Source organism: Amblyraja radiata, chromosome 19 (assembly GCF_010909765.2).
Source record: "Amblyraja radiata isolate CabotCenter1 chromosome 19, sAmbRad1.1.pri, whole genome shotgun sequence".
In the NCBI taxonomy this organism is placed as follows: domain Eukaryota; kingdom Metazoa; phylum Chordata; class Chondrichthyes; order Rajiformes; family Rajidae; genus Amblyraja; species Amblyraja radiata.
This window is the reverse complement of record NC_045974.1, coordinates 33,169,519-33,181,588: the sequence shown is the minus strand read 5'-3', so window position 1 is coordinate 33,181,588 and position 12,070 is coordinate 33,169,519. Positions and strand designations below refer to the sequence as shown.

The following is a 12,070-nucleotide window of genomic DNA, read 5'->3' as shown; positions in this document are numbered from 1 at the left end:
GTACTGGGACGTGTTTGACATGTGCCTTTATTAAAGACTCAGTAAAGTTACAGTGAGTCAGACTTAACTCCTTTACATGGTGTCAGTAAGTTAAACGCGCGCCTCCTGTTTATCGGGTTTTATTTGCTCCTAGTTTTACTATTGTATAATTCCCTATTTACCATGGCATTCTCATGCCGCAAGCCCTCTTCCCTTGTCTTTGACGCTGACATTGCGGAGCGATGGGCTACTTTCGTGATGGACTACAACCACTTCATCAACATCGTGCACCGAAACGACCCTGATGCGGTCAAAGCCTCACTCCTGCTGAACCTTGCCGGTCCCGATGCTATGAAGCGTGCTCAGGCTTACACTTACAATCCAGTGGTCCTGGATGACAACGACCAGGTTGTCGAGCCGGCGGAATCTGCCAATGACCCGGTATGTCTCTTACGCAAGTTTGCGGAGATTTGTGACTTGCCCTCCAACCGTATATTGGAGCGGGCTAGATTCTTTACAAGGAAACAGCAGCCTGATGAACCTGTTGAATGTTTTATCGCTGACCTGCGCTACCTTGCTCAGCGGTGCCATTTCGAGAACATGCGTGATCAGCTCACCAGAGATATTTTGGTCACCGGCATGCTAGATCAGAAGCTACGAGCGGAGCTGCTGCGAAGACCGGATCTCACCCTGACTGAGGCTATGCATGCATGCCGAATAGCTGAGGTGATTGCCCCGCTACATGGGCAGAGGGGATCTGACAATCGGGCTATTAATCTGACTGGTGTTGCTATGCCCCGTCGCAAGCAAGACAACGTTCGCCCTGCACCGCGGCTGACTTATGCCGCTCGGGTCCCGCTTGTCAAGAAGTGCCCCAACTGCAGTTATGTCCACTCTATGCAGTCGCAGTGCCCAGCATTTGGTAAAGCTTGTAATTTCTGTAAGAAGATGAACCATTTCTCAGCTGCCTGTCGCTCCCGTGGGAACGTTCCTCCAGCTCCCAGACAGGTTTTAAACAACCTTCAACAAGTTGATAACGAATTCAGTTCCCAGTCTTCTGTCGACACTGCCCTCGACTCTGAGCCCAGTATTTCCATGGGAGATGCCAGTGTTTATTCTCTCCTTCATAATCAATCTCGCCTCCCCGATCCTTCTGTGCTTGTCACTGTCAACAACAAATCCTTCACTGCTAAGCTGGACACGGGGGCGAAGGTGAATGTTATGTCAATATCCCTGTTCAGGAAGATAAGGAATAATGAGCTGTTAACTGCTGATCGCTCCATATTGCGTGCTTATGGGGGAGAGGAGCTAAAACCTGTGGGGAGGGCCACCTTCCATTGTGTGCTGAAGAAATCTTCGCGTGACCTGTCGTTTTTCATTCTTGACTGTGACTGTGTGACTCTGTTGAGCAATCAGGCGCGTCAGGATCTCGGGCTGGTGTCCTTTGACCGTACTGTCCACGAAGTGCGGGTGATGCTGAATCCACTCTCCGAGTAACCTGACCTATTCGATGATGAACTGGGTAAGCTGCCCCTTGTATACAAAATCGCAACTGACCCGTCGGTTGTACCAGTGGTCCGTGCTCCACACAGGGTGTCATTTGCCATGAAGGGCAAGGTCGAAGCCATGCTGAAGAACATGGTTGACATGGGAGTGCTTGAAGCTGTCAGCGAACCCACCGAGTGGGTCTCCACCATGGTCGCCACCATGAAGAAGGGTAAGAGCGAGATACGGGTGTGCATCAACCCCAAAGACTTAAATCTGGCAATAAGGCGCCCTCATTACCCCATGAGGACTGTAGAAGATGTTGCTGCCCAGGTCGGTCAGGCCACGGTGTTCTCTGTCCTTGATGCCAGGAGCTCATTCTGGCAAATACCTCTAGACAAACACTCCTCAGACTTAACCACTTCTGGCACCCCCCATCGGAAGATTCAAATTTTTGCGGATGCCATTCGGCATCAACTCTGCTAGCGAAGTGTTTCAACGCTCCATGGAGCAACTGTTTGCCGGCCTGCCGTGTGCCATTATCGTGGATGACATCCTGTTTTATGGGAAAGATGCTGCTGAGCACGACCACAACCTCCGACGGATTCTAGACCGCGCTCGCCAGATCAACTTAAAACTTAACCCGTCAAAGTGCAAGTTCCGTGTAGCTGAAGTACCCTATGTTGGCCACATCTTCACAGCCCACGGGCTGAAACCTGATCCGCAGAAGACCAAAGCTATCTCCGAGCTGCCTGCCCCGACCGACGTGACCAGCCTGCAGCGTTTCCTGGGCATGGTCAACTATTTGGGAAAGTTCATCCCCGACCTCAGCGAGTTGAGCGCACCCCTGAGGCAACTGACGAAAAAAGACATTGCCTGGTCCTGGTTTCCCCAACACCAGCAGGCTTTCGACCTTCTCAAAACAAAGCTGATTAGCACACCGACTCTATAAAGTTTTTCGATCTGCAACGTCCAATTGTAGTTACGTGTGAAGCTTCCCGCTTCGGACTCGGTGCTGCCTGCCTGCAACTCCATGATGACGGCTCGCTGCAGCCCATTTCTTATGCCTCGCGTACCATGACAGACACTGAGCAGCGCTATGCACAAATCGAGAAGAAGCTTCTTGCGGTTTTATTCGCCTGCTCCAAGTTCAAGGACTTCCTTTTCGGTACCAGGTTCACCATCGAGACGGATCATCAACCCTTGGTGACCATCCTCAATAAGCCTATCCATATCGCTCCAGCTAGACTCCAGCGCATGATGTTACAGCTCCAGCGGTTCGACTTTCTGATCGTGTACAAGAGGGGCACCGAGATGCATGTGGCCGACGCGCTGTCCCGGGCCCCCCGGGCCTCCTGTGACAGGCACCCCTACGAGCAGGAGGATCTGCAGGTACTCAATGTCAACTTTGTTCCCTCCAAGCAGCTGCAGTGCCTGGATGAGCACACCGCCAACGACCCCGACCTGCAACAGCTCGCAGCTGTCATCCAGCCGATGCCACCGTCTCACATGCCCAAGAACAATACTATTGGCCCGGCATGGCCAAGTACATTAAAGCCCGAGTAGCCTCCTGTCCTGATTGCAACACTCTTGCCCCACATAAGCAGCGCCAGCCACTTCTGCAGCAGCCTGCGCCTGCCATGCCCTGGACCTCGCTGGCTGCTGACATATTCGAATGGCAAGGCAAGCACTACCTGGTGTTGGTTGATTCATACTCCAACTGGTTCGACGTGGACCTTCTCCCTGCTATCACCTCTGAAATGGTTATCAGTAAGCTGCGCAGACACTTTGCTACCTTTGGGTCCCCGGTCCGCTTGCAGACCGACAACGGCCGTCAGTTTGCCAGTGCAGAATTCCAGGCTTTCGCTGTGAAGTGGAACTTCACTCACTATACCAGCAGCCCCGAATACCCGCAGAGCAACGGCCTGGCCGAGCGAGCTGTCCGCAGTGCCAAGAATTTGCTCGAGCAGTCTCGTCTCTCCAATGGTGACTTCTACCTGGGTCTACTAAACCTTCGCAACATCTCACGGGACCCTACCATGCGATCCCCTGCCCAGCGTCTGATGTCCCGCGTGCTTCGCCCACCGATGCCGATCGCCCAACAATCCCTGGTGCCCAAGGTCCTCCAGCCTGCCGCCGTTCAGCAACGGATTGCTCACAAGCATAAGGTACAGCGTCGCTCTCACGACAAGTCCTGCCGCCCGCTCTCAACACTACTGCCTGGCCAGGTCGTCCGCATGCAGACAGCCACCGGATTCTCCCGACTCGCAACCGTTGTTGGTGTGGACACTTCCCCGAGATCTTACCTGGTGGACTTTGATGGAACTGTCTACCGCCGGAGCCGCCAGCACCTGTTGGCCGTTAACGAGCCTCTGCCCCCTCCTGTGGATCCCTACGCTCCTCCGTTGCGTTTCAAGCCTGTCATTACTAATTACCCCACAGCTCCCTGCATGCCCCGTCAGTTCGCTTGCCGCATTCTCCTCCCTCTACGCTTCCTGGTTTCGGGCAGATCTCCTCCCCTGCTCGTTCTCCTTCTCCTCCTTCTCCCCCGTCTCCTTCTCCTGTATCACCTGTGGGTCACCTTCCGCATTCCCGGTTGGGTCTCCGCCGACTTTCTCCTTCCCGGCTGCTACTGCTCCGCCTCCTATCTGGTGGGGAGGGTGATGGTGCTATACGCACACGCTCGGGTCGGGTTGTCAAACCTCCTGTCCGCTACGGTGATTTCGTTTAAATTTGCATGTGTTGTATAATCACACTGCCACTGTTATAACTTCAATTTTAGATTTCTAAGGGAAAGGATGTAGATGGTTTATGCATGCAACCTATAATGTAGCTACCTCAATACCACTAACCACGCCCAGTCATCTCAGTATAACTGTGATATCTTCCCCTTGCTCCTCCCTTGGTTCCAGTACGCCTGAAGACTAGATGCAGTCAGTACTGGGACGTGTTTGACATGTGCCTTTATTAAAGACTCAGTAAAGTTACAGTGTGTCAGACTTAACTCCTTTACACTCTCGTTATGAAGGCCAACATGCCATTAGCTTTCTTCACTGCCTGCTGTACCTGCATGTTTACTTACAGTGACTGGTGTACAAGGACACCCAGGTCTCGTTGCACTTCTCTTTTTCTTAATCTGACACCATTGAGATACTAATCTGCCTCCTTGTTCTTGCAGCCAAAGTGGATAACCTCACATTTATCTACATTATACTGCATCTGCCATGCATCTGCCTACTCACACAACCTGTCCACGTCACCCTGTAACCTAGCATCCACTTTGCCGTTCACACTGCCATCCAGCTTTGTGTCATCTGCAAATTTACTAATGTCACTTTTAATTCCATCATTTAAATCATTAATATATATTGTAAATAGTTGGGGCCCCAGCACCGAGCTTTGCGGCACTCCACTCGCCACTGCCTGCCATTCTGACAGGGACCCGTTTATTCCTACGCTTTGTTTCCTTTCTTTCAACCAATTCTCTATCTATGTCAATACCCTACCCCAATACCATGTGCTCTAATTTTGCCCACTAATATCCTTTGTGGGACCTTATCAAAGGCTTTCTGAAAGTCCAGGTAAACTACATCCACTGGCTCTCCTTCATCCAATTTACTTGTCACATGCTCAAAAAGTTCCAGAAGATTAGCCAAGCAGGATTTCCCCTTCATAAATCCATGCTGACTTGGACAAATCCTTTTACTGCTATCCAAATATGCCGTTATTACTTCATAATAATTGACTCCAACATCTTCCCCACCACTGATGTCAGGCTAACTGGACTATAATTCAGTTTTCTTGAAAAGTGGAATAACATTAGCTACTCTCCAATCCACAGGAACTGATCCTGAATCTATAGAACATTGGAAAATGATCACCAATGCGTCTACAATTTCTAGAGCACCTCCTTGAGTACCCTGGGATGCAAACCAACAGGCCCTGGTGATTTATCAGCCTTCAGTCCCATCAGTCTACCCAATACTATTTCTCGCCTTATGCAAATTTCTTTCAGTTACTCTCTCCGTAGATCCTCTGTCCTCTTGTACATCTGGGAGATTGCTTGTGTCTTCCTTAGTGAAGACAGAACCAAAGTAGCTGTTCAACTCTTCTGCCATTTACTTGTTCCCCATAATAATTTCATCTGTTTCTGCTTTCAAGGAACCCACATATGTCTTTACTAATCTCGTTCTCTTAACATACCTAAAGAAGCTTTTACTATAATTCTTTATATTCTTGGCCAGCTTACCCTCGTACTTCACCTTTTCACCCCATATTGCCCTTTTTGTTACCTTCTGTTGTCCTTTGATAACTTTCTAATCCTCTGGCTTCCGGCTACTCTTTGCTATGTTATACACCTTTTATTTTAGTTTTATTCCGTACCTAACTTCCCTTGTCAGCCACGGTTACCTCTTAATCCCCTTAGAATCTTTCTTCCTCTTTGGTATGAAATGATCCTGCATCTTCTAGATTATGCCTTGAAATTCCTGCCATTGCCGTTCCACCGTCATTCCTGCTAGGATCCCTTTCCAGTCGACCTTGACCAGCTCCTCTCTCATGCCTTCATAGTCCCCTTTGTTCAACTGCAACACTGACACTTCTGATTTAACCTTCTTCCTCTCAATTTGCAGATTAAAACCTATCATATTATGGTCACTACCTCCTAGCAGTTCCTTTACCTTGAGTTGCACTATTAAATCTGGTTCATTGGACAACACTAAATCCAGAATCACCTTCTCACTAGTAGGCTCCAGTACAAGCTGCTCTAAGAATCCATCTTGGAGGCATTCTACAAACTCCCTTTGTTGGGGTGCAGAACCAACCTGATTTTCCCAGTCTACCTGCATATTGAAATCTCCCATAACCACAGTGCCATTACCTTTGTTACGTGCCAATTTTAACTCCTGCTGCAACTTGCACCCTATATCCAGGCTACTCTTTGGGGGCATGTTGATATCTCCCATTAATGTCTTTTTACCTTTACAATTCCTCAATTCTATCCACAGCGACTCTACATCGGCAGTCCCTATGTCACCACTCAGAAGGGACTGAATTCCATCCCTCACCAACAGAGCTACCCCACTTCCTCTGCCCACCAGCCTGTCCTTTCTATAGGATGTATAACCCTGAATATTCAGTTCCCAGTCCCGATCCTCCTGCTGCCGCTTCTGTAATCCCCACAGTCATATCTACCAATCTCTAACTGAGCCTCAAGCTCATCCACTTTACTTCTTATACTTCGAGCATTCATATATAATACTTTTAATCCATTACTCACCTCACCTTTCACATCAATTCCTATTTCACTTGGCCATACTCTCCTATCCCTTCCTGAGCTTCTGTCCAGTTAATTCTGGTGTCTTTCTTAACTTTTCCTATACTCTCTTTCCCTTTAACTCCATCCTTGTATTTCCAATTTGTCTCCCCCAACAGTTGTTGGCAACTGAATTGAAAGAGGAATGATACAAGAGGAGGAGGGATCTGGGGGTTGGTCACATGTTTAACAGAATTATTTATGAATGTCTCAACAGCTCAAAGCAAAAATGAACTGCATTTGTTAAAAATCTAACATGAGACAAGAAAATGCAGGAAATAATCAAAAGTTCCGGCAGCATTTGGTGCCTGACCTGTTGAATATTTTCAGAATTTCTGTTTGTATTAAACCTATTGAAAGAATCAGCTGCATGTGCAGAAACCCATCATCCCTTCCAAGCTATGTGAAATGTCATCCTCAGAAACATAAAATGTTGAAAACTGTGGTAAATTTTGCACTTGAAACTCCTTGTCTGAAATATCACACGGTGGGAGCTTGTTTTGAAAATTTGCAGTGTGGTCAGTCCATCCGATTTGCAGCCCCGATTTTTCAAGAATAACTTTACGTGACTGAATTGTTGATGTTGCATCCCATCACAAACAGAAAATAGTAAAATGTGCTCCTATTGTACAATCTTGCCACAACCCTATTTTTCTGCAATAAATTGCACCAGTTAGATTATTTTAATGTTTTTAATTTTCATTTTAATAACAGGTCAAATTCTTTGGAGATTGCCGATACACATTCTCGTCACTGTGAAGAACTGATGCAGCTGGCTGAAGAATGTAGATATGCTCATGAATATGGAGAGTTATCTACTACGCAAGGGAAGAAGCACCCTACTGGTCTTGATGAAGAAGAATTCCATGTTGTAAAGCAACACAAAAAGCTGACCATCAATAGTGCAGAAGTAACTGGCCAGAACTCTGATCACATAGTTGATTCTGACCAGGTTCAGGCTCCTGTTATTGATGGAAACAGAAAGCAAAGTGATTATCCACACACATCTTACCAAGATGCCAAGGATTGTGACCCCAGACCTCTTGCAAACCTGGAAGGAACTGCTATTCCTCTGCAGGATTTCAGAATAAAGAAAGCTCGAATAAATTCTGAATCCATTAGAATGACATCTGAATTACAGAATAAAGAAAGTTTAAAGGGGAGACGTCCACAACAACATTCAGAGGCGAACATTAAAAAGTAATAATGCAAATAGATGTATTTTAATTTTAGATAATAGTTCATGAATCTTGAATGTTGTAGAAGCCAAATAAGAGCTTGAGGTCACTTACTCTAAAACAGACATCAAAACTGACAATTACAATCTACTGTATACTATTAAATTTATGCTCCTGTAGTTATAACTCTGTGTGCCTCGCATAGCATGTGGAGCAAGTGCATATTGGAGGTGGTTGATTAATGTAAGGAGCAGGTTTGACTGTGCTATTCATATTCTCAGCCACAGGAAAATAGATATTTTGATTGCTTCTGCTCTCTTAAACTCTGACTTTTAATATTTATCTTTGTCCCTTACTGCTTCTGGCTTCGTATCTTTGATTCCTTCTGCATAGTTTTCCAGTTTAAGTTGGAGGCATGGGGGAGGATAGGGGGGAAAACTAAGTTAGCCAGAACTGCAATTTATGTGGTTGCAATAATGAAGCAGGACGTAACGGCAGTCAAAGAATGGTTCTGTGTAAAAGGAAACATACAATAAATTTAGTCAGGTTTTGTAGACAGGACACTTTATTTTCTAAATTTTATTAAGCCTATAGAATGTGGGGTTTAGTTTTCCTCATGCATTGCTTGTACTTGTATGTCTTGTATATGTACTATTTTATTCTATGTTTTTAGATGTTCAGTTCATTCAGTAACCTGCAATCTGCTTCAGATTTTCTCTTCACAGGTTACTGACATTAATAAGGTCAGGAACATTAATAATAACTTTATCTGATTTACCTAAATTTACATTTACCCTTTTCAGCCGTGTCCTTTTCCCTTCAGAACAGTAATTTTAAGAGTGAAAATAATTTAATTGGTCCAGTGGACTGCTTGGTTGATAAAATGTGTCTAAAATTGTAATGAGGAGAATTTGAGGATTTACAAACTATAATGTGTTTTACAATTTAAAATTCAAAGTGTATGGAGAAAGAGCAGAAGGCTTTTGTTGAGGGCAAGATTAGTTCAGTCATGATCTTATTGAATGTGGAACCGGCACAGGGGGCAGTTACTACATTTTTACAAAAGATTTTAAGAACCTTTGTTATTTTAAGATACTTCCATTGTTAGCATACATTATTGAATCTATTATTTTATTCACTAATTTTCAAAATATACATTTATCATTGAGAAAATGTTCTTATTAACTCACAACAGCTAATAATGCATTGGTGTTTACATTTAGATGATACAAATTCCAAATAATCACAATTAACTTATATTTATGTTAATGCTATGCCATCTATCTTTGAATATCAAACAATATTGCCATTTTACTCCTTGAAGGTTAATAGTAATCTGATGTAAATTTCAGGAATTTTAGCAGAAGTTCAGTTACATATCTTCTGCACCATCCTTTAATGTAACAAAAGATTTCCAATGCACTTTACAAAAGAGTAATATGGCAAAAGTTAACATTGAGCTGGAAAAGTAGTATGATTAAAACATTAGTCATAAAATATCTTAAAAGAACATTAGAATGGAGGAGACAGAGATAGATACATTTAGGAAAGGATTATGTCCTAGAAACCAGGTGAGTAAAAGGCAAAAAACAAACAAGGCCAAATTTGGAGTGAAACATTGTTTAAGATTTGTAATTGATGAGGTCAGTGTGAAAGAATTTGAATATGAAGGTAAATTGGAGTCTTTGGAAGATCGAATGGCAAAACCAGACTATTGATGATAGCAATGACTGGTAGAAAAAACTTGTTTCAGGTTTTTGATTGATCTGGTGGTCTTAACAATACTTAAAAATCCATGCATGTTATGGTTATCAGCTAGTTGTCAGACCCTTTGTGATCCACCCACATTTTATTCTTAAGTCATGAGATGTTTGTTGGACCTTGCCCTTCTGATGCTTGTAGAACTTTCTTTTTTTCCCCCTGGGATAGAGATCCCAATTCAAGATCTATTTTTGTGTTTGTGATTAGTAAACGGCTGGATTCCTTGAGTATTCCCATTAAACCTACTATTTTTATGGTGAAGAAACTAAAGGGCTCTTCACAGAAGCAATTTATGGTATACTTCAGAGCAGTCCAATAATTTTGGTTGTTCTGTGGCTCTTATGATTGGGATTCATCGGCCATTGTCTGTAAAACCCTCTAAGAGCTTTTTTTCTCCTCTTCTGTTGCTATCATTGCTTTGAGGATATACTGAAAAGTTAAATCCTATGACTGAGTGGAGAATAAATTGTGACACATATTTACTGCCCCATCTCCCTCGTGGGGAAAATAGGAATATAACCGAGAGACCATAGAGGCACTGTAATTATGACTATGGTCAATTGTTTTTCCTCCAAGAAAGGAGACAAATTTGATAGTAGCTACTGGTGGGAAAATTGTAATACACATCCTTTTCAGTTGCCATCTTTCAGCAGCTGAGGTCCTTCTCCCTGAATACAGTATGCCTTCTCTCAAAAAAAGTGGTACAAAGGACATGGTCATCACTGTGTGACAACTCCAATCAGTAAGGATCAATGTCAATTGTTCTATGTGGTCTACATCAATATTACAAAATACTTTGACTATGTTAGGTGGGAGAGTTCATGGAGAATCCTTTAAGATTAGAATTTAGTCTCAAGTCTAGATCTGCACAATGGCACACAAATCCTGATACCAAACAACGGATCTCCAGAGACCCAATCCCAGTGCCGACTCTGGTCAAGCAGAGCTGTGTCATTGTTCCAACTCTCTTCTCAATCGTTCTTTCTGTGCTATTGCAACTCAGTCCCAACACATTTCCTGCTAATCTACACAATGAATTGGAAAGTGTTCATTCTCCCCTGATCCATTCCAGAAATGAGCACTTCAGCCTCAGTCATCTAGCCACAGTATACAAACAGTTGATGTTCTTGTACACATTAAGAGGCTGAGAGCCAGATCATCATTGACTCATTCACTGAAGTATATAGGAAAATGAGCCTTGCATAAAGCATCCAGAGAATAAGGTTCTCTACCAGCTTGTCCCAAGACATCACCTGTCATTAAAAATCAATAATGGGAAATGTGGATCAGACTCCACGCCTTGGGTGCCACATGGTGGGGGAATCTGAAATGATTTACCAAGAATGAAAGATATGAGGCCAATCACACAAATATTGGAATAACCGAGGATGGACAGACAAACATTTGGATAAACGTTTTATCAGCTGCCTGCCAAGGGTAAAGTCAGTGTTCTAGAGATGAATATAGGTGATGGAAAGAATGTAGAATAATAAGGTCAGGCTGGGAACAGTAAGGAAGGCAATGGTTTCAACAGCCAACTCCAGGTTTTAAGTGCTTTGGAGATGGAACCAGACGTGGAGGCTGATATTATGATCTTGTTTTATTCTATGTTTAATACGGTTGTGGTTCATGCAGTACAGGACAAAATGAGGCAAAAAAAATGACAACTGGGGGGGGTCAGCTAGATGAGAACAAGTAGGTAAAGTTGTTTGTTGTAAACCTCTGCTGTTAAATGCCTTCAAGTGATATCATTGATATGTTGGTGGAAAACAAAGTGGTCACAAATAGTAATTTGGTGTCTCTGATGCTAATAATGCAAATGAAACAAAAAGCTATTTTAAAACAAGTTGTTGGAAGAAAACATTTGCTTGTTAGTTGCTAATTGAAATAGTATTAGTAAAACAAAAATACTATTGTTGGCTAATAAGAGATTATTTCTAATTGGTCCATATTTTCACAAAGCACATTTGGAATTATTTTATAAGTTAGCAGCTAAATACACATGTGATATTTTAGTTGTAGTTATTTATTTGTAATTTTCTGTGATTAACAATATGTTACCTTTGTATTGACAGCTATGCGGCCACTATCTTGCAATCCCACTGGCGGGGTTACATCATTCGTAGAGATATTCTTGAATACATGGTATTTCATAATGCAGCTTCAGTGATTCAGAATGCATGGAGAGATTACTGCAACAGAAAGAAAGTTGCCTTCGGGTACTCTGCTGGCAATCCACCAAAGAAATTGAAGTTATTTGATGACAGTGAAGAGGGTAGAAAAAGAGCAGTTGTTGTCATCCAGGTTAGTGAAAATCATAATTCCATTGCTTGCTTTAACAAATGTGCTTTCA

At 43.7% G+C, this 12,070-nt stretch overlaps 1 protein-coding gene across 3 annotated transcripts in view; it reads left to right on the top strand.

Annotated features, from left to right (window-relative positions):
- Positions 1 to 12,070, top strand: part of lrriq1 (leucine rich repeats and IQ motif containing 1) — a 164,188-nt gene that overhangs the window by 82,492 nt on the left and 69,626 nt on the right. For all 3 annotated transcript variants that reach the window (XM_033038198.1, XM_033038197.1, XM_033038199.1), the window contains exons 16-17: positions 7,493 to 7,978; positions 11,793 to 12,021. In XM_033038198.1, the coding sequence (XP_032894089.1) occupies positions 7,493 to 7,978; positions 11,793 to 12,021 (715 nt within the window). The remainder of the gene's footprint in view (positions 1 to 7,492; positions 7,979 to 11,792; positions 12,022 to 12,070) is intronic.